This window comes from Fulmarus glacialis, unplaced genomic scaffold (assembly GCF_000690835.1).
Source record: "Fulmarus glacialis isolate BGI_N327 unplaced genomic scaffold, ASM69083v1 scaffold50364, whole genome shotgun sequence".
In the NCBI taxonomy this organism is placed as follows: Eukaryota; Metazoa; Chordata; class Aves; order Procellariiformes; family Procellariidae; genus Fulmarus; species Fulmarus glacialis.
The window spans coordinates 16,644-43,472 of record NW_009208434.1 but is presented as its reverse complement, the minus strand read 5'-3'; the positions used below and the strand labels follow the sequence as shown (position 1 = coordinate 43,472).

General features: G+C 35.9%; 1 protein-coding gene across 1 annotated transcript in view; it reads left to right on the top strand.

Moving 5' to 3' along the window:
• Positions 1 to 686: 686 nt before the first annotated feature.
• Positions 687 to 26,829, top strand: part of TTC7B (tetratricopeptide repeat domain 7B) — a gene marked incomplete at both ends in the record, with an annotated part of 41,565 nt that continues 15,422 nt past the window's right edge. Inside the window, 7 exons of the mRNA XM_009576463.1 lie at positions 687 to 791; positions 2,111 to 2,228; positions 2,427 to 2,484; positions 6,357 to 6,429; positions 7,719 to 7,879; positions 20,484 to 20,600; positions 24,703 to 24,800. Coding sequence (XP_009574758.1) covers positions 687 to 791; positions 2,111 to 2,228; positions 2,427 to 2,484; positions 6,357 to 6,429; positions 7,719 to 7,879; positions 20,484 to 20,600; positions 24,703 to 24,800 — 730 coding nt within the window. The remainder of the gene's footprint in view (positions 792 to 2,110; positions 2,229 to 2,426; positions 2,485 to 6,356; positions 6,430 to 7,718; positions 7,880 to 20,483; positions 20,601 to 24,702; positions 24,801 to 26,829) is intronic.

Below are 26,829 nucleotides of genomic sequence, written 5' to 3'. Positions count from 1 at the left end.
GATGCTATCTTCTATTTTCGGGTTTTCCCTCTCATGTTATGGAAAATAAATCCCATTCATTATGTAATATAAATAATACTAATTTTCTAAAAGATCAGAAAAGGAATTATTTGTATTTTCTTTAAAAAATATTTTTAGAAGCACATTCATTCTGAAGGGGCTTGATTCTTCTTCCCATTCTCTGTTTATTTAGAGTATCTTCTAAACTGTGATTGGGTAGAGGCAAGTGAATTAAAAAAAGAGGAGCAGTGCCACTCTGTTATATAATCTTGTATCAGAGCTATTCCTAAGTGCTGTTGTAACGCTCAAAGAGCACTAAAACACTGCTTTTTGTGAAGACTCTGTCCTGTTCCTGCTCTTTCATTTGCCTGGCTCAAATGTTGTGAGCTTACAGGCCTAGCAAAGTTTTAAATGCATCTCAAAACTGTTTTCTGAATCAGGTACCATTGGAATTACATTCTGGGCACATGTTTCACTGGGGACGCTTAATGATAGTTCATAGGCGTTAAATAATGACAGCAGTGCCTAAAGTCTTGTGTTTCACTTGCATTTGTGACAAATTGTCAACAAAATGTTTAGTAATGTCTCCTTCACATGGGAATAAAGTAAATGATGGAAATAGGAATCTTCTATCTGTGAAACATATTTATGCTTTTAGTAATTTCAACGGAAAATGTTTTTAACAGTCTGCTCGAGCTGTTAAAGTCTTGAAGGAATGTATACGTTTGAAACCAGATGATGCAACTATTCCACTCCTTGCTGCAAAGCTCTGTATGGGATCTCTCCACTGGGTAAGCTTTGCCATTCTTTGACTTTTCAGCAAAAGCTGTGCTAAAAGGCAACAAAATCTTGGTTTAGGGATGTAGCAATACTTTTGCACAGTGATTGCATGCATTTGGTCATCTCTGAAAATACAGCACAGATACATATATGCACATGTGCATCTCTGTTTGCATGGCTGATTTAAAATATTTGACAGCAATGGTTATGTTTATCAAGGTAGCATTCTTGATACTCATCTAAGATATAGCTAAAGATGTATTAGAAATTGAAACGTTGGCACACAGGGATTAAAAATGCAACTTAGACTTCTCTTTCCTCTGTGCAAGAGCAAAATAACTTTTTTTGGAAGATAATGAGACAAATCTTTTATACTCAAGAGACTCTTTGAGTGATACCATGTTTATGAATTCCTAGTAGGGACAATGTCTTTTTAAAAAATGTTAATGGAGTTGTATTTTAGATAACCTTGAAATTGGTGTATCTGTACAAAAACCATTAAGGTGATCAAAGAACATTGTGTGGTTTTCAAGATACACGTGTAATTTTTAGGAGGAAAAGAGGAGGGAAAGGTCACAATCAGAAATTGACAAAATAGTGCAGTAGCAGAAACATGACTTGTTGAGTCTGACAAAAATACAGTCTTAATAATTAACGTAGATCCTAGTTCTGTAAATTGTTCCCTATGGATTGGCTCTATATGGAGTAGCTTACTGTACTTAGCATTTACATTTACTGGAATGGGTTCAAATGGTTTTTTTTATTTCTAGATTGTTAAATAGTGTGCTAGCATGAGTGTGCAGTTAAACCCTGATCTTTTATATGTTTCTTTATTTACGAGTTCACATACATTCAGCTCTACTATATGTGATGCAGAGTTCTGCATGGCTATGTTTTTTTTTGCAGGGTTGGAGCCATAGTTGTTGTAATTGATTTTCCTAAAGAAATGGTTCATGGGGCAAGAATTCTATTTATGAAATGCAAAAATGGTAGATGGAATATATGGACCAGAAATGCCTTTTTATTTAAAAAAAAAAAAAAAGTCAAAAGAAAAATGGCAAAACCACAGTAAGTTTAGAATGATCTGTGTATTATGTGCCAGAGTTTCTCTTAACCATAGGAGTGGGTGCTTCAGCTTATATCTGTGTTCTTTACTCAGTATTTAGCAGGAAAACTAAGTCTAATGGAAAACGGAATAGTCCTTAAAAGCAGTCATGGCTGAGATTTCAACAGACTCAGTGTGCATAATACACATGCTGTGCGTTCGTCTCATTATAATGTAAGCTTTAGCTAGTTTTAGACTTACATGGATGTTTTATAATATTTTCAGTTGGAAGAAGCTGAAAGATTTGCCAAAACAGTTGTTGATCTTGGGGACAAAACATCGGAGTTCAAAGCAAAAGGCTACTTGGCACTGGGATTGACTTACAGTCTGCAGGCTACTGATGGTAAGATAAGAGTAAATATTCACATTTGGAAATTCCCATGTTGCCTGAAAAAGGATACCTAGCAGAATGCTAGACTTAAAATTAAAGCTTCTGTGTGCAATCGTTTTTTTTCAGTCAATGTATTAAAACTTCTTCAATGAGCATGTGGAATGAAATCTCTTGATCTTGCGTATCTCTGATTAAATATATCCTTTTCAGCATCTTTGCGAGGGATGCAAGAGGTCTTGCAGAGAAAGGCTCTTCTTGCATTTCAGAGGTGAGTGGGTGTTAATGTTTTCATTTCATTCTGCTGTATGTAGTGAAAAGCTTTATTATGTGTTAGAAAGAGGGACCTGTAAAAGATTGTGTAATGAGGATTTCACATCTGGGAGTCTGCCTTCATGAGTACAGAATGTATTTCTTTAGCATGTACTTCATCATTTTCTGTCAGAAATATCTAAACTGATTTCTAAGCATTTCCTTTTATTTCGTTTTAAAGATATTTCTGTGGCTCTCTAGTATAAATTATTTGCTCAAAGGAGAATTCTGTTCTGATCTAGAAGGGAAAATGGTATGATGCAAGGTTTTAAGTCATGGTTTAATGTGATGGTGTTTCTAGAAGAGTTGGTTGCTGATCAGATTATATAGGAGGCTTTTGCAATTATCTCTGTAGAGGCACTGCGGTAACTGAGGCCCTGCTGCTGTGGATGAGGGGTGAAATGCAAGTAGTAAGGTAGTAAGCTAGGGGGAAGAAGAAAAAATTCTATCTGGAGATTTAACAGGCAGTGACAACACAAATGCCCTGTCTTCCAAGTGCCTTACACAGAAGTAGCACTGTTGGGGACGACAGTAGTTCATTCTCAAGGGTTTGACTCTGCAAATGAAATGACAATAAACAGGTGAATAAGAACATCTCTACCTTTATTACAGAAGAAACAAATCTTGATGGCAGAGCTGGCAGAAGTGCTGCAATGTCTAAATATGTCTCTTTTTTGTTTATATACTCTTGAAAACCCTACTTTGGAGACATAGGCCTGAATGCTTCAGGGAAGCTGATTTGTGCATTAATGTGAATGCAAAGTCTGGTATTTTTGTTGGTGATTTTGTATCTGAGGGGTTAGGGTTGAAAAAGTGTTTTGCAGGTAACTTTAGAGTGAGGCTGGTATGTATTGGTCTTTCCTTTTTCTGTCTTAACTATTCCTCTGTATGTAAATATGTTTTAACGTATCTTTGCTCTTCCGGTTCCTTAATGTTTTAATAGTTTTTATTACATCAGCATTCTTTCTCCATGTTGAAACTGAACTTTCTACCTCCTGGTTTATACCTCAGTTTTTCACCCTTCCCTCTTAACACTGACTTATCATGACTGTTTCAAAAATACTGTGCTAACCATTTCTACCCATTCACTACTTTTGAGATTCTAATAGTGATTTGCTTTCTTCTGTTGATTCTTTGAAACAGCAAGGGATGAAATGAACCATAGCCTGAAGCTAGTCCATTCCAGTTCAGTGCCTGCTGACTCTATCCTCCAGTTTAGTATAGCGATTCCCAGAATTCTGAGAGTTGTTCGCTGCTATCGATCTGTCTGGAAAATTTCCATTTTCTGAGGTTTGAGGTTGTGCAGCATTTTGACCACCCGTAAATATGAGGATGCTTTTATAGGTAGCATATTGCTTATTGTGATAATATTTTATTAGGTTGCTCTAGAAAAAGAATAAGTCGTTTGAGTTAAAAGACAATAAGCAATACTCAGTAGATTAGGAGAACTATTTTTCAAACGATATTCAGCTTCTTATTACTGTGAAATTACTCTTTCACACTCTCTATTCAGATATTGTTGCTTGGTTGTGTTATGTTGTCTTTCACCCAGGAACTTTCCTGTTTCATTCTCTACATTTGCATAATAAGCTTCTTGATACCTTCTTAACTGTTCAGTTTCGAAGACTTCCTAGGAGTGAACAGTGCCAGTTGAAATTTGAAAACATATCTAGCATCTTTTCAGTGAACCCTTACACATGTCCTTTAGCTATATATATGTTGAGTGGAACTTCAGTTTTGTAGTGATACGGAGCTTTGAAATATTTGTGCTAACTAGCAGAATATAAATTTATACACAGAAGGTCTTGGGAACGTGAGGATTAATTGCATGTGATTTCTATGCAACTTTCTGATGCTTTGGGGTTTTCTTTGTTCTTTTCTTTTTGCAGTTGATACAACCTCCTAGAAACAATGTTTTGTATTTTTAAGGGCATGTTCCAAGGTATTGATGTTAAGTTTTACGTTCGTCCTTTCTGCTGGCCTTTCTCAGAACGAACTTGTACATAGGCTTTTAATTAAAGTATCTTTCGGAGGTTTTAGTAACGTGCAGGGTATATGTTTTGAAAACTCTAGTGAATTGCTAATATTGCTGTTAGTGATATTGCTGATATGAGTAGCTTGGACTCCACACAGAATCTTGAACAGAATGATTTGGCCCTTGAAAAGAACAGAGTTTCTGCATATAAAAAATCCCATAGCTACCTTCTAAGAGAAGGGAAAAAGTATGTTTTGAAAGGTGATTGTTCTGCATATTAACATGTTTCCCCACTTGTGTTCTTAGAGAGACTCACACCTGATATATCAGCTGTACTGGAAATACACTTCAATGCAGTTGAAAATGTTGCTGGTTCCTTGTGTTGATAACTTAGGTATAGGATTTTACCGAAAATTTGTTACCACGGAGCGTATGCTATGCTCAGCATACCAGAGTCATGCCCATTTTCTATTCCCACATCTTAAAAATAAATGTTTTCCAGGAGGTGGAAGTTGAAATTCTCCATTCATCTCCTACACGGTTTATAAAACAAGCAGCTGTACTGGGCTCACTATTTTGATCTGCCAAGTTTTTTTGTTTTGTTTTTTTGTGGGTTTTTTAATCACTTCTCTAGAGGACCAATTCCTGAAAAAGTAGAGGTCCTGAAGAAATACAGTTATGTTTTGGACCCTTGCCTATGCCAGATTTCAAGGCTGCCAGTTTGTGATCGTGGCCGTTTGAGAAGGTGCTTGTTGCCGTCTTTGCACAGTGCTGAGAGGGTGTTTGTTTCACTAACATTTTTTTTTTGGAAGACTTTCAGTGCTTTTCCTGTGGTTGGTGTGAATTGAAGTTTCACAGAACTCGCCAAACAGTTGATAGATAGTAACAACTTTATTCTTTCACTAGCTGAAGCTTGGGTGGCTGAACAAGTACTCTCTAAGTTAAAATCTCTTGTTCTCACTTAGTCTTGCTTGATTTGTGAACTTAAATTTTAAAAAGGGCTGGTCCTGGACCCTCTTAGGCTTTATATTTGACTCCAATCTCCAATTTACAGATAAATTTAACAAAATATGAAACTGTCTCCTAATAACTTAAACTACTTTGATATGTGTTAGGTGTAGTTGCTAAATTAATGGAGTCTCTTTGGACTTGAGAAGTCAGAGGGTCATGATGAGTCAGATGTTATGCTGCCTTTCACTATAACGCTATGATGAAGAAGCTGTCCAGCCTAGATTTCTTTTACATTGCTACATAGCAAGGTGCTGTACTAACTTAATCTCAAAGCAACTCAAAGCCAAGAAGTAGCTGCCTTCCTAGGAGGCTTAGTATCCTGGACTGAAAATGTGCTTAAACTTTGGGAGTCTGAAAAATGAACAAAACTCTGATCTACTTTGCTGCTACTCATCCTCTTTGAGTTCTGTGCTTCAGAACCATCCTGGTCAGGGTCAGTGCAATTGCTTGGGTACCTCTCGTGCAGATGACATAATCCTTGTCTTTGAAGGCATGTTGTTTTGGGGGGATTTTTGTTTGGTGTAGGGTTTTTTTCCTTTTCTTAGATAATTACATGTAGTGTTTGTTTAGGAGTATATTTTAATTGAAGAATCATTTTGTATTGCTCATTTTTAAGATTTATACTGAAATTACATAATTTCTTTTAAAAATGACGTTATTGTTTTCTATTAAAAGTGACAGAGAAGTCACTGGAATGAACACTGCTTGTATCAAAATATGAGCATACGTGTAGTAAAGAGATCTGAATATGGGTACATGAATATATATGCATTTGTGTGTATGTCTAACCTGTATTAACAGGGGAAAAATTCACTAGTTTTTTGTTTTGTTTCTTTGTTTTTAAGGGCTCACAGTTTGTCTCCAACAGATCATCTGGCAGCATTTTACTTGGCACTGCAGCTCGCCATATCCAGACAGGTTAGTTGTGTTTTAAAAGTGCAGCCTCACACTGTCATATGAAGATTAGAATTTGTATCTGTTGATGGATACATATGAAGATTTCTTCAATAAAAACCTGGTTTTCCTTGTGCATGTATGCATATCTATGGAAAAAAACCCCGACATATTAACTCTGAACACCTTCAGTCTTGTGCACTTCTCCAGAGTTCTACCCCAATATTTCCAGCGCTAGGTTTAGAAATAAGATATGTCATTCAATTTATTTGTTTCAGCATTTATGTTGCTGGATGGAGAGGAAAAAAAGTCAATTTTCACCTTGTTTTTGCCTATTACGTGTAATCTCTGCTCAGACTGGTTATCTGGAGAGTGGGACTCTTGAATCTAGTCTTTAATGATCTTGACAGTGCTTAAATCTTGCGTATCTGCTAAGATCCATGCCTTTTCTGGATACTTGTAGGAGGTTTGGTTATTGTGAACAAAATTACAAAAATGTGTGTAAGAAAACTGGAAAATATTTTAAAGCTATAAAAGAGATCAGAGCTCAGTCCAACTTGTACAGCTGTTATGCTTAAGGGATTTAGGATTCTACCATATATCACATGAATTTGGATATTGTGGAGCAGCTTTGTATATGTCATGGTAAGCCTTTTCCTGTGTGATGTTTATTTTAGGAAGTAGTTTTGAGCACAGTAGTTTACATGCTCTAAGTGACTACTTTTCATTGCTAATGAGTAGCAGAGACATTGGACTATGTCACATTAGAGTGGAATGGATTGTCACTTTAATTGCACAAAATATTTTTCAGTATCAGGCTATGAATCTGTAATTCTGAATTCCAAACTTCTCATGTTGCTTAATTAAATTTCCTGGGTTTAGCACTTAGTGTACTTATTTTGAGCAAAAGCACATGCAGCAGAAGAGATGATGAAATTCCATGTGAAGAAAAGTTACTGTTGCAGTCTAGCTATACATTTTAGTTAATGTGTTACAATTAAAGTATTTTAAAATCATATAGGAATACAACCAATACTTGAAAAAGAATAGTAAGTGAATATTTTAAAGTGCTGAAGGGAACTGTTTTAATAAAACTTGTATCTTATTTTCCAGGACTAATATATTATTTAATTTTTACCGTTCACTGTAGAGCATCAGGTCCATTTTAAACTTCTCAGTAGTGTCTTACAGAATCTATAGAATTCTTCATGGTATCCAGGTGAATATTTTGAAAATTTTATGGACATGCAATCAAGTAATAGGCAATACTTCTAATAGTGGTACTTTCTTTTTCTGCCTTTTTTTTTAATCAGATACCAGAAGCTTTGGGTTATGTTCGTCAGGCTCTGCAGCTACAAGGAGATGATGCCAACTCTCTTCATCTCCTTGCACTCTTGCTATCAGCCCAGAAACACTATCATGATGCTTTGAATATCATTGATATGGCCTTGAGTGAATATCCAGAAAATTTTATGTGAGTGAATGTCATGTTTGCTTTCTATGCTTTCTCTCATATTTATTTTTCTTAGATTCTCATCTCATTTATTTGAAGAGGGGGTGGATTTGGAGATTGGTCTGGCTTTTTTCCAAGAGTGTTCCCCCCTGCCCATTTAATACAAGTCTGCTTTTTATTAAAGGCTCGTTAAATAGTAATTAAGGATTTCATTTTGGAAGGGAGGCTAGAGCTGGACAGTTGATCTTATTTTGTCTTTTTCTACAGATTTTTTGTTTAGATAATTTTCTCCCTTTTGCATGTTTTAGAGTATTTTTTTCTGTCTTCTGTTTTTATGCAGTATTCTAAGAAGGATAAACAGGACTTTACCATTAGCTAGGATAGATTTATCCCATCCTACAGATAACTTTATGCATCTTGTATGGAATCTGTTCTGTAAAATACATCATGACAGAGAATCTCCTCTTTTGCCTGTATAATAACCAGTCATCTGAAGTTGGCTGATGGATAACTAAACAAGTGAACAGGGAAGAAGCACGTTTGGTAGATTTCTCTTGTTGTTTAAGAAAGAAATAGTTCTTTGTGTTTGTTCTTCATGTTAAGTATAACTTAAAATACATTTGGATTTTGTACTTTTGTAAGGTTGTTTTTTTTTTTTTTAATTTTATTATAAAAATCTAATGGGGCAGCAATTGCTGAAGAATCCAAGGTGAGATACAGCTATATGTGTATCTAGACGGTCTTTTAGAGTCCTTTTTTTAGCGCTTGCTTTTAGAGTCTTGTTTTTAGTCAGGTTGCTTCTGGTTCCCAGAGAAGTCAAGAATATGATTGAGATTCCTTGTGTGCTCTCTGCAATTGATACTGACAGCCAGACAGACACATCTGGTCAATAGTATAAATTTGGATTGATTCCTTCATGTAACTGGGTTATTTTTGCAAGGATTTATCAGCAAAACCTCAAGTTTACGATCTGTTTGTGCGCGCTATATCTGGTGCTCTTGAAATGGTTGACAACATATATGTGCATATATATAAAATACAAAACACAAATGCTTAGTGTATTGTTGATTCTATTATTCTGCAACTTCTGTAAACAGTACAATCTCACCATACTTCCTAGCAGACTGGGAAGAGATCCTCTTGTGTTCCCCTAAGGCTTGCTAATTTTTAGATATACTGAAACACCTATGGTATTTTATTGGCTTTTGTAAGCACTTCAAATATCATCATGTTTTATGTTTTATCTTGCAGTTATGTCTGCAATCTCAGTAAGCTAGATAGTACAAGACTTTTCTTGGTATTCTCTCTATTTCTGTTAGAATGAATCCATTATCTCAGTCATATGCAAAATGATACTTCGGTAGCTTTGCAGCATAATAAATCTCCGTACTTGGAAAATATTAAAGTAAAACATAGGGCTTGTGATTTATATTATTTCTTATTACTTCTATTGTTATTCTTATCTGCATACCTCTGTATGCTGTAATTGCATTGCTGCATTGAGTGCTGTCCTGCCCTGTTCACAGCTCTATGTTCTTTTTGTTTTACTTTTCTTTGAAAAGAATCTAAATTTTCAGAAGTTTATAATACTACATCTTTGTAAAATGCCAGAGGTTGCAAGGAAGTCATAGAATACACTGTAAGTCATGCTGAGAAGTGGATACTTTCCAGCATTCTTCTGTTGTAGTCAATTAGTAAATATGTTGCCTGTCAGTTTTTAAACTTCTAAAATCTGATGCATTCCTAGAATTCATGTTCAATATTTGAGGCATATAGCAAGCATACCTTCGTATTTTATATTAGCTTTAACCTTCCTGCACTATAAAGCTAGAAAGTTGCTCAACACACACGGCCAATCAGATAGTGATTTTGCCCCGTGCACCTGCAGGTCAGTAAGTAGAAAGAAATTCCTCAGAGCCAAAGACTTCTGTCCCATCATTATCTAAAGGAGTGGAAGGAGTGAGCAGACATCACATTATGCTGTTAGCAGCAAGGTATAGCTTTTTTTTTTAATAAAGAGTTGATTGTTCTTCCTTTGTTCGTTATATTGGCAGCGTAAATATGCAATCTGCTCTGAGACCTTAAGGGGTATAGGAAAAGCTATTCGTGAAAATCTAAGAAACCTCTAAAAGTGAAATAGGTATGTATTAGTGTTTTCCAGAAATAATCAAAATGCAAGATATTTGCTGAATACCTATAGCACTATCATTTCAAACTTTTTGTAAGCTTAAAATGCTAGGTTGTAACCACTCTACTTATAGACAAGTTACCTGTGTTTTTCAGAGCAGTACCATCAATGTACTTTTAAATGCTAGCTGATCTCTGAAGACTACTGAAATCTGAGTGCTTTGACTTTGATCCAGGGACAAACAGATCTCTAGACAAAAGATTACTGAACAGATTAAGATTACTGAAAAGATTATGAATACCCTGCTCTGGTGAGATGGGTGGGAGTAAGGTGCCAGCACCAAAAAATCTGAATAGTTAAGTCAAATCAAATGCAGTCAAGTCCTACTGCATTTGAATTAATCTAAAGTTACGCTGTTTTTCCCCCACCTTTCATTAGACAACTTGTCCCTGTAGTAGAAATGTGAAATTCAGTTCTTCTCCAGCTTAACAGCAGCTCAGAGTCCTAACCATCAAACTATGTGGGAGACTGGGTGAAATGATCCCTTTCTCCTCTTGAAACAGAAGCAGGGACATGCTGCCCTGAATGCAAAGAGAGTAGGCAGGAAGGAGCCACGATACATCCTAAATTACCAGAGTACTTAGCTATGAGGGAGGCTTGAGGTCTTAGCTGCTTGGGTTTTCCTTGAATTTTATTTACATTAATACGATGATTGCCTACCCTGAATGTATAAGCAGTCCCAGAGGTGTGCATTAGAGTCTGAAGGTGTATTCAAGGTGATGCAAGGTAATGGTTGTTGTGTTGCATTGGTTCATATTGGGCTTGTATATCTTGTGTAATATATATAGTACAGTCATATGTGCGATTACCTGAGGAGCCTTATTTACAAACTCCTTTCCATGACTCTTTCCTGTCTTTTTATCTGCTTGTTACGAAGAATCTATATCATAGTGGTCTTTTGAATGGTACGAAATCTTGAAACAACACTTCTATCTGTTTCTACTTCATGATTAGTCAAAAGTAGATTCTCAGAGAATCAGGAGACAGAGGGAGGTTTCTTAATGAAATACTTGTGATACTGTTTTCTTAATCCTAGTTGTTTGGGGTTCTCTCATTATTTCAAGTGTTGAGGCACTTAAAGATGAGTATAGTGCCTGTAATTAGTCTAATTAGGCAAAAAAATAATAAACATTAATTGCTAATTTTATGCTGAAAATTGAACTGCATAGCAGCTGACAAGCTTTTAAAGTAGCAAAAGTAGGGAACAGCAGATGCGTTATTTGAGGAGTGCAAGCATGTTATTTTAATGTTAAGTACACTCAAAAAGGAAAGACGTATGGTAACAGGTTTGAAGACAACTGAAGACTAAGTTCACAGTTTAAACATTTACATTTGTTGAAGTGTGATGGAAATTTTTTTCTTCCAAGCACATTTCACAGAAGCATCAGGCCAATATGTCACTCCTCTGAAAACTATTAAATCCTTTCCTTCCTGACCCTCAAAGGGCTCTTTTGAGCTACATTAAATTTCCCAGAATCGTAGAGCCTTCTAACATCCCTCTCAGTTCATTGATTAACAAACTTGTTCTCTTCTGGGAGTTGTCTGGGTGGGCATAACAGAAGAGCTGGTAGGTGCATGCAGTGTATGATGATACATACACTCATGTTTTGTGGGACAGGGGTGTATTTATCAATTAAAGGGAATAGACTATGCTATTCTGTTTTCCTGAAGTTGGTTGTAGTTGCACTACAGTGTGTGGTGCTGGTTAAACTTGCACTTTTTTTTTTTTTCCTTGATAAATAGGGCACTGAGAATTATTTGAGGAAAGGGCAGTAATACATGGTTGGATAAGAAGTAGTGATCTACCAGTCTTGTCAAAATCATGTCTTTCAGGTTGGTGTATACATTCTTGTCAACATTTGACAACATGCTTTTTCACATCCATTCCATTTTGGTCCTATCTTGGGAGTGAAATGAATTTGTTCTCAGGAGTGATTTTTCTGTAAGTCATGAAAGACAGTATCAGTTGCTTGTGTTTTTTTTTTCATGCAGGGCTTGTTCTTTTTTTTTTTTTTCCTTCTGTGGTTGTTATGTGCTTTTACAGAATGATCCATTAAAAAAGACATTGTTGATAGGTAGATATTACTTTATATAACAAATTGGTCATTGGCCTCAGGGTCTTATCCCTGAATTATATTTGCTAGGTTGTAGATTCTTCTTTGAAACTTGATTGAAAGAGTCCCAGTTTGGGTCATGAGCTAGCTGCCGCAGGGTGTTCAAGGCAGGAAAACAAAAAGTTTTCAAGTATAACTAATTTGTTCTGGCTTTAGTCAGAAACTATCTTCATTATGGTTAACAGATTTACATTTTCTTAAGGACATTGAGTTCATAAGTAAACTCCACCAAAAATCACAGAACTGACTGCTGCTTTTCCTTGTGAAGAAGCAATGCTACTGCTTTGTGAACAAATATATGGGGAGTAATATTTCAAAGGGTGCAGCAGAGGCCATACAATGCACACCAAGGATACCTATTCATGGTTTCCGCAAAATTGTGTTATTTTGGGGCTTGAGGGCTGTTTTTATTGCATCTTTTGCTTGTTTGAGAGTCAGGCTTCAAACAGCAATCTGAACTGCCTATTTTTACTTCATCTATGTTTCTATATGTATATGGGCTTCCCACTACTGGGGATCTGTGCAGCCAAAGTTGGAGGAGATTACCCTTATGATTAATATTGGCACTACAGAAATCTGTCACTCTTCCTGAATCACTTGGAAGAGGTTTCACATCTTTTGGGTGTGTTTGGTGATTGTTTGAGAAACAGTTTAGGAGACTTTTTTTATTAAGTTAAATGATTTTCTGGAGTTTTTACAAAAACTAGATTTGGTTGCTTGACCTCCTGTTGCCGGTGTTGGGCATCCAGTGATTCAGTCAGTTGGATTTCCTGGAGGAACTGGATTGATAGAAGCAGCTGAAAAAAATACCTAAGTAAACATTGCTGATAGTTGTGTTCGGTAGCCTCTTCTCATTAATTGTGTCTTGTTAGCTTGCAAATGCAGCTTGGATAATTGAGACTCATTCCTGACTGTTGGCACTTTGAATAAATATGAGAAACAGACGTGATTGATTGGGAAAGAGGAAACTGGCTTCAGGCTAAGGCAAGAGAAATTGATTGGGTAGCAATGTCACAGAAATTCAAAAGAATTTGCCAGGAAATAAGATTAATTTGTTCAATCATGCAAAAAGTTATTTCAATGTACTTACAAATTATGATTTTTCATGTTTTGTAATGAACGATTTATATTTATATCTTTCCTGATAATAAAACTTTCCTTGAATACTCAAAGTGGAGTAGACTGACTGTGCAGGGGTTCACTTTGCAATTGCAGCAGACACCTCTATGAATTTCTTTCTGTACTTTGATTATCATGGTGATAGAAGTGATGCACCTAAAATCACTGAATGAGTAAGTAAATCCTTTTTAAAACTATATGTATTTCATATTCTATCTAGTTTCATGTTGTCATTCTCCCTGTAGATTAAATTTTTGCAATTGTGTCATTTTGCATTTTTATGATCATGCAGATGTTTTGGAGCTGACTAATGTGAAGCTGTAAGCTTTCTACAGCAAGCGTTAAAGGGACAGCTGTCAAAACTGGATGCTCAAATTAATAGAGTTTGAAGCCAAGAGGATCCTGACCTTCTATATATCAGAAATTTAAAACCCCTGACCTTCTATATATCAGAAGTTGCAAAATTTGCTTTAGTTTTTCTATTAATATAGGTTTAGCTAAAGCATACCTTCCAGAGGACATCCCATCTTGATAAGAACATATCAAAAACTGCAGAAACGGTGTGGTAGCTTGTTTCAGTGTTTCAGTTGCACTCTTCATTAAAACTGTATTTTTGTTCTTAATTTGAATTGATCCCTTATTTGTTTCCAGGCATTGGTTCTTTACTAGCACTCTGTAATACTGGTGACTTCATACTCTGATGGTAGCTTCTGTAATCAGGTCACCTCCAAATGTCCTTTCTGGTAAGAACGTCACCTTACTTGCTGACAGTAGGGCACGTTCTCTAGCCTTTCAGTTACCTGTTGCACTGTTGAACTGTAGCCAGTTTTCATCACACGTAAAGAAGAACTGCACAAAATATTTCAGTATCATTTATACAGAGAATCACCTGCATCGTGTCTGTTGGAAAAGGTTGTGTTAATTATTTTGAGTGTAATTGCTTCGTTGGGGGCTTATATTCAACTACCTGTTTGCTGGCATTCTTATTTGCTTCTTGGTCAGTTATTTCTGTGATGCATTTCCACATTAGAGTGTAAAGGCTGTATTTGTTCCTATAGCTATACGCTGGGTTTTTAAAAAGAAATCCAGCTTGAGAGCTATTAAGCCATGCTGCTGAACAAATTGTTTGGGAAGTTTCCTACTGTGCTGTTATAAGGATCTTTTCATTAGGAGAGTGTATTACACATAAATTACAGTCCTGTTGGATTCAAGTGGAATTCCCAAGTGAAGGGTCTTAAAGCAGTCAGCCCTACCTCCTCCTTTTATAAGAAGCTGCAATCTTGCAGACAGAAAACTTGTCAAATTCTGGACTATGAATGAAGTAAATGCTGGGAACTCCAGGATTTTCTTTTAATTTTAACCTTTTTCTTTTAAACTATTTGTTTATGAGTAATTACAAGACTGTCAGAAGGGCACTTGCTGATAGTATGTACTGACTAAGAAAAACTGAATTTGATAAGGTTTGGCTTCCTCCTACTGTCTCATTTCTTTTATGATTCCTGTAACAGTCATCGGAAGTTTTTCCTATATATGTAATTGTTGAGTGCAAGAAGTGACTTGCTAACACTTTATTTAGGAAAGGTGAATAGACTTAGATTCTTTCAGATCATCAATATTGAATAATATTTGTTCAAACTTAATTTTATGCATTCTGCGTACTGCTTTCCCACGGAGCTTCATTCTACAGAATAGAAATATCCTTAATAACTTAAGCCGGTATTGGACAAATTAACTCCTCTTGATCTCCTGACATTTTAAGAGTGTTGCTGTGGAAGGGAATTGGTGGTTGTAGCATCTGGGTATTTTATTTCAAAAAGTGAAACAGGCTGGCTGAGAAGAAGGAGGCATAATTAAGACAGCGATTTTATTTTGGAGATTCACACATTCTTAACTATGCTACAAATTACACTGGCTGGCTGGTAAGGAAAGCTTCAGATCACAATTTAATAGATTAGTTTGTACTGATTAGGAAATAGAGCACTAGCAAGAACCTTGGAAGTCACAAGGCTCCATTATTGCAGTTGTCCTATCTGTAATACTTTTCATGAACTTACCAGCTGTATTTTAAGAACAGCTGGGTTATTTGCTCCACCTCTTCTGCAGTCTATCCAAAGCAAACTGTGAGGAAGCAGTCTTTTCTACAATTTCATTTATAATATTGAGACCTAATTTCCACCCTTAATGTTTTAATAGTCTGTATGGCCTTTATATATATATATACACACTCATTTTTGTGGAACCATTATCCCCTAGATAAATTGTTCTCTTCCCTTCATGGTGCTTGTCTCATCTGTATTTATAGATAGAATTTGTACCTCTTCTTCGCTTTGTTTTGCTAGACTGACTAAATGAAATATTTTAGTCTCCAGTCAGGTGATCACCCTCCCAGCCTTTCTTTACAGCTGCTCCAATTTGAAATTTCTTGTGTGTGTGTTTTTAACTGTTATAATGAGAATTATGTATAACATTCCAGATGTGGTATCACCGGGGTATTGTACAATGGCACTGTCTCTTTCTCTTTCTGTTCCAATTAGTATGTTCCAGAATTGCATCTGTCCTCTTCACAGCTGTCTCGCCTTGATGAACCTGGCTGTTAGGCAGCTCTAGTTTGGAATAACTGTTACACAGGTTGTTTGGTACAATCTCTTTATTAAACTTGAACTATAACCCATTTTTCCGTTAACAATGTTATCTAATACTCCTTTCATTTTTTGTATGCTATTTTTGTATAAATTTTTGCATGTTATTAAGATTGTATATATTCATCTGTGCCTTCCCTCTTGTAAAAAACATTGGCAATATAGTTGCTATTCCCCAGTCATTACAGAAGTGATATTTTCTTTAAAGTTTTTACGTTAGAAAGGATAATCTTATGTGTCACTGTTTCCATAATTCTGAGAAATGGATTATTTTTGACTGCATTAACTTCAATAATTTTTAAAGTGTTCCTATTCTCCATTTGTGATTGTTTTCATATCTGAGACAACATAGATAAGGATTATAGTGGAGGTTGGGGGTTCATTCCTGAGTATCCTTAATGTTCATCCCGTTGTCCCTGTTTAGTATACACATTTTTTTCCCTACTTAGGTACAAAAAAGCCTTTAAAGACTGTAATTTTTTTGTGTAATAACTGTTCAGGTATAGCTTAGCTTTACTTTTTACTATATACCTAAGATGCAGCTTTCTGTGCTGATTTTTCTTTCTCTTCTCTCCCCTCTCTGTCTCCTGCTATTCTTGATGGGATTTCTGCGTGTTTCTGATGTCTTACTTGCACAACGCTATCAATGATTGGCTTGTCAAACATCGCATTTTACCCCTTCAACTTGAGACGCGGATCCTTAAACATTTAAGCATTTTTGTATTAAATGCCAGGCTTCTGCTGTATCTCAGATGTCTTTGCTAACCTTCGCTATCAAATTATTTGGGTGTATGCTGCTGAAATTCAAAGACCTAGTTATAAACCCATTTGGGATTTTTCATTCTTTATTTAAATAAAAATCCAGTAATATATGGATCAGGCTACGAGCAGCTGTTTTATAATGTCCTCATTGAGAACATCTTGAAGTAATGGAGTCATTTGCTGCTTCAGTAGCTATTTCATAAATTTGTCATCTATTAGCTCCAAGAATAACTAAGCCCTTCTACTTAAGAGTTTGATTTGTTCTCCATTTTGTGTCTGGGTAATTAGTCTCCTAAAGTGATACAATTCACTTTATTTTTATCTAACGTTAAAGATCTGCATCCATATCAAACACTGATGCTGGAACAAATGCCCCATTAGTCTAATCCTACCCCAAAGGATTTGACCCAAACAGATTTCTGTTCTTGTTATCTGTTATATTTATTCCAGTTTGACAGGTCGCGGACACACGTTGTTCTACTCTTCATTTCTATTTTGAATATTGTCTGTTCCTCAGTACTTGCATTCTTAGTCATGAGTGCTGTCCCACCATGCTGTGGTTACTCTGTCATGTTTTGTTCCGTACCGTGTGCCAGTAATTTAAACTTCTCTCACAAACTGACACAACATAAAATGTATAGCTTGATTTTCATCATTCTATTTCTTGGTAGTTTTTATCCATTCTTCACCTTCTTAACAGTGTATTAAAAACTGGTGTGAAAATGTCCCTGTGAAGTTTAAAATTCTCTGTGTCAGTAATGCAGGCTGTATTCCAGAAGACTTGTTTCCACAGATGCTTGAAGCTGACCTTTCTGAAAATCCTTTTTCAGATGATCTATCTCATGGTTTCTAAAATCTTCCTGGTAATACTTGTCCCTGAGCTGCTTGTTTATCTTGTTATGAACTCGTACCTCCAGCCATATTTCAGAGGAATTTGGAAGAATTAAGTTAAATTGGGAGACCTGTTTGTCACATGGTGTTCCTCCTGCCCGTTGCCTCCTTCCTCTTTCTCCCCTTCCTTCCCCCATTTGTTAAGTAAACATTTAGTTGGCAGGTTTTCATTCTGTTATTAACATCCCATTTCAGTTTTCTGAAGTGTCTTAGTTATTTTGTGATTTACAGTCAAAATATTTCTTGGACCCAGGGAAACTGCTCTATGTGGCTTGATAAATGCAACCTTTTCTATTTAAAAGATTATTTTTGGTTTAGTGTGGATAATACCACACCAGTGTGCTTTTTTTCCCCATTAGATATAATTGTGTAGCCTTTCTTTATTAGAATTATGAATATTTTTCCGTCATACTTTGTTTATTGTTTGTATTTTGGGAAACATGCAACCGTCCAGTCCCCATGATTGCCGTAATGTATAAGAAACAGGGATGATGTTGCATGTGTACCAAGTGCATCCAAAAGCATCAAACTCTGATGTGTTGCAATAATTCTTACAAGTATATTTGTCTTCTGCTATCTTGCCCTTGAACCCTGCACTAGTAATCCAGGTTCTTACATTTTTGTTGCACAGACTCCTGCTATTTTGTACACATGTTTAAGTCATTTCTTAATAATCAAATCCCCTCCCTTTCTATCTCCTGCTCAATTTTTCTTTTAGCTCTTGCATGCTGAATCTTAGTGATTTACTGACCCTGTGCCTTCTCTCTGCTACAGAATTCCTGAAAGTCTTAAATGCTTGAAGGCTGTTAATGTAAATGCAGTCTGTTAACTGTACATAATAAGGTATATATTACAATTATCTTCTTTCTAGAATGGATTGTAAATTCAGTGCTTCTGAATTTATTATGTTCCATAACTTTTGTAAAGTGCTTTATGATCACAAATTTTAAAAAATTGAACTTCCATAGGCTCTTCAAACTGTAAAAAGTACTCTCTTCTTTTCACGTACAGAGAAACAGGAAAGGATTGTATGAGGTAGATTCCTGTGATTTTGGGTTTGGGTTTTGATGCCTACGTCTTGTTGTTTGTGTGGGGTGTGTGTGCATGTTAAGGATAGAATAGATGTAGTAGTGTCAGGGGAGGAGGATGTTATTTGTCATTTTTCCTTCTCTCTTGAGTAAAATGATGGACAGACCTGGACGTTTTTATTTCCAGTGATATAGTCTGGAATATCTAGAAAGGACCACTCTGCCAAATGAAATATGACTTTAAATTATTTATATGATTCCCTGTATACTCAAATCTGATTTACTGATAGGAAGAAAGCTAAACTAGTGTAACTGATTACTCTGTTTTGCATTCCTACAAGACATCAGGTGAGATTCCATATGACCTTATTTACCTTGCTTATCCACAGGTGCTCATTGTCTTAGAGTAACTCAGGGACCTGCCTTTCATTTCCTCCTCAGTCCCACCAACACACACGTGGTACATATAAGGTAGTGTGATTCATTTTTAGACTTACATGCTGGGTAGTTTCTGTAAAGGATGTTCAGTGCAACACTAAAGCTTTAGCTACTGTAACTTGCTGAGGCACTTGATGTCATTTCTTATTCTTGAGAAAACACTCTGGCAATTTGCAGTTACTATTAGCAGCCTCAAAGTTTGTATCTGGGATAAGAAAGTTCTGAGCTTTCACACATGCCCACCCTCTACACCCTTCTCAGTCTTCCCACGCAAACCATATGACCACTCATACAAATTTTTCACTTAGGATGATTAAGGTTGCACTGGAATAAAATGCCGAAGTACACCTGGATTTAAAAACAGAAAGTAGGCTTACAGTTTTATATGCATCCTCTACTCCTGATTTGTGCTCTTTAATCTTGCAATTTACTAAAAATTGCTTTATATTAGTGTTTTTCCAGTGTATTACCTGTTCCCAGATGCTGAGACTCCTATAAATGTACATACCAATTGACTAGCTCCTTTATTGTCACATTGCATCTATATTCTTTAATTATCCAGGAAGGTGTCTAAGCTAATCTCTGGGGAGAACCTTCTATTGATACATGGAATGTAATAGCAATATGCAGGCGTCAACATGCACTTTATTTGTCTTGCTGCCATTAGAAACATCGACTTTGAAATCAGAATTAATTTATAGTGAATTCTGGCAAACATGTTTGCTTCCATTATGAATAGTTTGCTGCATATTTGATGCATGATGTGCTTCCTTCAGGTTTTGAACTTGTAAATGTTCAAAATGTTCAAAATTCAAGTCAAATACCAATTCTAGTGCCTGCTGATGGCAACATAGAGTGGAGCTACATTTTCTTGTTGACCTTACCAATGCTGACTACCTCCCATGAATCTATGTGGTCTAGTGGTATCTTTTTCAGTATAACCTCTTCCATTTCCTATAATAAAAGTTGATATTGTAGGGAAGTAACTTTCATCAGTACTGAGTTGTTTTCTTTTGAGTTATATGTTAGATAACTATTATCTGAGCCAGTTAATGGAAAATACTTTCCTTTCTCATAAAAGTAGCAAAGATTTTCTTCAGTGAAGACGTCTCTTTTCTCTTCAACGTATGCAGTACTGTTTTTAGTGGTCCTGCTAATTTCACTAAGCTATATTGTCTTGCTTAACTTTTAAAAAAAATTTTTAAAATCCTGTCAGCTATTGTTTCTGTCCAGTTGAAAAGGCCATCTTGTAAAAAGAACTGTTACTTTGATGATGTTAGGTATTTGACTATATTGTAATTACTTCATGAAACAATTATTTAAATTAACACTGTCTTTGAAGTTATGTTTTCTCCAGTTTGGTATGATGTTGGCTATCTTTAAAAATGTTTTCCTGAATTGGAATCTCTTTTCTTTCTCTTTTAATTTTCTTTCCCTTTTCACTAGATTACTGTTTACAAAAGTCAAATTGGAGTCCCTGTGCAGAGGCCCAGATGAAGCACTCCTCACCTGTAAACACATGCTCCAGATTTGGAAATCCTGCTACAATCTCACTAACCCCAGGTAAGATGCTTGGGTTCTAAGCATTCTAGGCTGCTCGATACCTTGCTCAATAGCCTTTCAGGGCAATATTAGGTCAGCAGTCCTGCTTTTACTTGGTCTGGTATTTCATATGAACAAACTAATCCTCTGGGAATCTAGAGACTGAAGTGCAAAGGTACCAGTTGATGGACATGCAGAAACTACCCAGAGTTCTGTGAAGTAAGGTATGCCAAAGCTACTAAACTCTGCAATGCTACTAAACTCTGATTACAGAGACTGGGTAACTCTGCTATTCTCCTTGATGGGGCTCAACGTACTGGTATTGTCTTGATTTTTTCCCTGATCTGGGTTATAGAGCCTTTTATATTGGCTAGTTGGAGAATTGCTGTAGTGGAAATTTAGTTCAAGGACTTTCACTAAATAAAATGAAGGAGGACTAGATGTTAATTAAGACTATAGAGACATCAGAGGTCACATGGATAAATATGATGTGCTTGAAAAGTCAGCATGGCTTTTTTTAAAGGGGGGTCTTGCTTATAAACCTATTTAAGTTCTTCAAAGGCATTAGCAAGTATTTGGATGAGTTGATATAGTCCTATCTGGGTTTTCAAAATGCTTCTGTGAAGGTCCTTTGCCATATATATTTAGATAAACTGTGAAATAAACAGGAAGGCCACTTTGCAGAAATCCATGCTGGTACTATTCAACACGTTTATCAAGTACCTGGAGAAGAGGACAAGCAGAATTTCCTGCTATCTGGTTGTCTGAAGGGTTGACAGTTTCTGGAGAATAGATGCTGCAGCAGAAGAGCTTTGTACCAGGTGGCATCGGATACCTGTATAGCAGTATGATGAACATTATCTGTTCAGTTTTTGCTGTTACTTTGTTTGATCTTAGTTATGTAAACACATGCATCTCTTTAAGAAGATTGAGAGAGTTGGTCTAATGGCCAAAGAGGGAAAGTTGCTTCTCTCCTTAGCAAACTAGTGAGCAGTTCAGAGCAGGGAAGTTTGGAGGGTGTGGCAGGAAAAGCCTGGGAAGGGACCCGAGTCAGTCACAGTGCATTGAGAGAGACTCTGAAACTGCGTTGTGGAGCAGGAAGCAGGACTCGGGGATTATAGAAAGCAAGTACGTCACCAACCAGAAAGGTTTGAGCTGAATTATTTTCAGCTTGAAGTCACTGAACTAGCAGCAGGGACCTGGGAGAGAATTCCTCTTCTAACTTAGTGGGTGGTGGTTTATTTTAGTTGGCTGGTTTTGTGTGTGGGGAGGGTGGTTTAAGAGTTTATTGTCAGAATGCTGTGCTGTGCAGAATAGTTACAATTTCTATGTAAGCTTAATTTCAGCGAGGCTTTGCATGTACTCCAGCACAACTTTTCACCTTCCATCTCTGATGTTACATCCTCTACAGAGATCAGGCCTCTAATCATGGCTTGTCATTACTTTGTTGTTGTTGTTGTTGTTGTTGTTGTGCTAAAAGCTACTGTGCCATGTTAAATACATGTTAAGTGTGGCTTCCTTCAGACATCAGCAGTGACTGTGAAAACTTATTCTTGGCTGTGTCAGCTTCAAACAGCAATGTTTGCTAACTCTCATGTCACTGTTCTCCCTCAAGAACATCTATGTGGAAAAATTAGCGAGGACTACTTTGCATCTGATAGTTTTTACTGCTTTTTTATCTTGACATTTAAAGCTTTTCTTGAAGTTCTGGTTTATGGTAACAAATCAAAATCAAATTAGGAATGGAATAGACAGGAGCTGTGGATAAGTGTCATGATGGAAGGAGACAGGTTTCACAAATCACACACTCAGAGTAATATCAAACAGTGAATACGGATACCACGCTGTAACCTTTCTTTGGACAGTCCGTGTGAAATTTAAGGGCTGGATACCTTCATATTGTATCACGGTGATCCAGATCTGTCTGACTGGGATAACAATTATCACTCAGACATGAAATGTGACTGGGAAGTTCTATTGACCCAACTGCACTCCAGATGTGGTGAAGAATGATGATGCAGGATTGTTGTGAAAACTTAAATTTTCCAACCCCTGTAATTTTAATACACACTTGATTTTGTTGAAAAGCACTGTTTGAAAATTGTGTTTCCCACTGGAAATAATTGAAGCTTTATTTTAATAGTTCTTTAAGCCAATAATAAAAGGTCTTTTAATTATGTGAAACCTTTTTAGAATGTTGTTTTTCAAAGATTTAAATATCCTTTATGTTTGTTTGAAACATCTTTTTCTATTCTGATTTAGACTGAAAACTAATTTTGATGTATCATTTTAAGATAAGAACTCGCTTTTTTGATAAGCTGTTTTTCTTGTTAAATATTTCTTCTTGCAATTAATCAGATTTTATGGAGTAAAGTTGGGTCAATGTCCTCAATAATGTTTTAATAATGCAAATAAATTATGTATAACTAGATATACCACACAAAGTAAGGGCTAAATGCAACACTGTGCCTTGCCTTTGTTCAGCTGATTTAGAACAATTTTCTTTTGTCTTTAATTGGCATACAAACATTTTCCTCATTAGATGGTTAATATGAATTTAAAATTTATTTTGTGGTGCAAGGCTTGGAAGGTTTAAATGTTTATCTTCAGCCTGCTGCTTCAAGTTTATTAGAAAATAGTTCAATTCTTTTGCAGTTCTTAGTTTGCATTAGGAAAACAGAACAAACCACAATGCCAGTGATGTGCTTAGAAGATACTTATGCTAAGCCTGGCTCTCCTTGTCAGCAACATTTGGCATGTTATTGCTTGTGGATTGAGGAAGTAATTAATACAGCAGCTACCAGAAAATATGCACCAACTGATGTAACAACTATAGCTGATAGTGTGTGTCACAGAAAGTTCCCTTCTGTTTCCTGTGGATTTCTATAATGGCATTTTGTAAGGAAACAATTCATGCAATAATGTTAGGGTAATGTGAAATTTTTTTTATACCATTTTAGTAGCAGCTTTGCTGTTACTAAAGTTAGTAACAGTTTCACTGATTTTTGAAGTGTGCAACTATAAAGAGTTGCTGAAACGCTTCTTGCTCTTCTCTCAGTTCAAATTCGGAAGGAGGGGATTTTAAAATTAAGGCAAATGGAAAGATGTACTGAATTCCAGTCCTGCCGTTCAGATTAAAGTCTCTCAGGCTTTACTTTAAGCTAGGAATTTTGTGGAGTTTTTGTCTCTTCAGTGAGAATCAGACAAACGTTTGCACTCTGCTAAGTTGGGCTAACAGCCCAATTGCTTTAAAGCTTAATTATTTTTAAGTTTGTGGGATGCTTTTTTTTTTAAATGAGGTTTTTAAAAAAGTATTAATTGATAGTGAATAGTACCAGACTTACAATCCTAAAAATTAAATTACTGTATTAACCATAGAATGTTAAAGAAGGAAGTGTGCTTCCTCACACTTTTCTGTCAATGTGTCTCGATACTCGCCTCATCTTAAGGAGAAGGAGCACTTAGGTCTTCAGTCCCTGTTCTTCTGCTGAATCTTTAATAGTAGTTCTAGGAGCAGTTAGTTTTCCAGCAAGTATATCAATAAGAAGCCTGAGGGACAGATACTGAATTACAACTCAAGTAGAAATTAAGTGCATTTGTCCACAGGAGCAATCAGTGAAAACCACTGCTACTGCTTAGGCTCCTGAGATGTTGGAAGTGTTCAAAATGTTGAATTTGATCCTAATAGCACAATAGGAACATCTTTACCTAAAATTAGATGTCCTGAGATTAGTGTTTCTCTTCAGTCTGGGAAAAGTGTGGATTTTCAAACTTACATCTGCCATCTCGGCTTACTGTGAGAGCTGTACCTCATATTATATAAAAGTTTAAGGTACAATAAATCCTTTCTGTAAAGCTGTTAGCTATGAATCACATCAAAAGCCTGTATGACCTTCGTGGTTGTATTAATTATGAAAACAGAATTGCTGAAGTAAATATGGATTTAGTTTTGCTCAGCTTCTGTTTTAATGCAGTTGGCTTAATGCACTGTGAATGGTTAGTGGTGCTTAGTACTAAATCTGTTCATAGCAAGAACCTTTGTGGGAGGAGGGCAGCATGCAACTTGTATCTCAGTATATAATTTTATATTTTAATAGCTTACAATTTCTGTACTTCATTACAGTGATTCCGGACGTGGGAGCAGCCTGTTAGACAGAGCTATTGCTGATAGAAGACAGCTTAATACAATTACATTACCAGATTTCAGTGATCCTGAAACAGGTAAGAACTGCATTTGAACAATAAAATAGGTTAAATGGTCTAGCCATAGCTAGATTTTGCATTAGTTTTTTTGATTTATTTTGCAAAATGAAATCATGTTTTCATTGTTGTCATATAAGTAGAAATAGACATTGTGCAATATAAGATTTTTTTATTTATGAAGTACTTGCCAACCATGTTCTCTGTAAATTAAAATATCTATAGAACAGCTCTTGCTGAGCTTAGTGGTATTTTCTCATGCAAGGGCTAAAAATTAGAATGCTGAACTAGCCTTTTTGCCAAAGTCCTATGCTTTTCTGTCCATTTGGTATTTGCACATATTTTCTTTTTAAAAGGCAAATCAGAAAAATTTCAGAAAGCTTTTAATCTCAAAAAAACTGAAGACATCATTGCTAATTAAATTCATTAAAATGTCTAATATATTAAAATATAATTACGTTGGTGGGTTGGCTTACTGTAGACATAGTTTTGACATTATAAGCAAAATTTATTTATTACAAATAATATATATTGTGATATCTCGATATACATATTAAAAATTGTGCTGCACAGGTGCACTACATAAAAGCTAGGATTGTTACCTGTCAGTAAATATTTACAATATGTAATTTGCCTGTTTTAATATATGCCTTAAAAGTCATATAACCAAAAAGCAGGTGAGCCATGCATTCTGTCAAAATTGCAGAAGGAATTACCATGATGATGCTAGTTCCAAAAACCTTTACAGCATGTTACTTGCATTCTAAATATTGCGAGTTTTCTGTTTCCTGGGTTTTATCCCAAAACTGTAGCATGCTTTTCCTGGCACCTTTCAGATGTTAATTTCTGCTTTATCACACTTTGACACAAACAGCTTATGGGAAAGTTTGCCAGCCTATGAATTAGAATACCCTGATCCATAAATTAAGATACATTGAAATGTGTAATATATCTCTTGTTTAATATCAGAATTGTGCAGTAGAGAAAAACCCAATTTAAATATTTAACTTCTGAAAGTTAAAGTTGGATCGAATGTTCACTCAATTTTGAAATCATGTAAGTAAATAGAAAGTGTTCTGTGCTTGCTATAGTGGCAAGCAGTTTTGATTACAAAGATCAGGTCACCTGATTTCAAAGAATTGCAATATGATATGGTCTGAATATGGCATAATTTAACTTGCTGCCCTAATGTGGAATTTTCTCGTATTCGTATAATTAAAATGTGTAACATAACATTATATCATTCTATAGTGTTCATTCTATATTCTAGTCTAGCTCATTGTTTCATTTTAAGGACATAACTAGATTTTAAACATTTCATGTACTTATATAGATAGACATAGATATAGATAATTTATGCCTTCAAAAAAGTGCTTATTGCGGGGGGTATTGTGAGAGGTTTTTTGTGGTTAGTTGTGGGTTTTTGTTTGTTTTTCCCCTGGGGAATACAAAGCTCTTGACCTATGCCTTTGGGGTGTCCTATTTTGTATCTGCCACACTTGAGAGCATAGTGAATTGGTGCTTTTTAAAGACCGCGTATTCCTCAACGCTTTTAAGTGAAGATGAACCGTCATCCAAAACAGTGAGCTTTTCAAGAAGCTTGCCCCAGATTCAAATCCTGCAGCCAATATCTTGATTGGAAAACAGGATCTATACATATGTTCTGATTTTTCTAGAACAAAAAAATCTAGAACAAAAAATTTTTGTCTTTTTTTCTGAATCTCAGCTGTGTTCTTAGAGTTTATCTCTACTGTCAAGCAGGACAAGATGGGAAATTAAAAATATGGGGTCCCTTTTCGATTATTTTTCTTATAAAAGGTAATTGTGGAGGATAGTTTGGGGGTGTCTCTTTTTTTCTGTTTTTGGGGGGGTTGGGGTGGTTTTTTGTTTGGGGTTTTTTTCAGTTGTTAATTTTAGTAGAAGAAACCTTGTTGCAATACCAATACTCAAATTCTGATAAGGACTAGAGCTTTGTCATCTACTGTATCTGTACAGTAGTATATATATAAAAGCTCCATATCCAAGTTTTGTCCAAAATTCTTCATCCAGA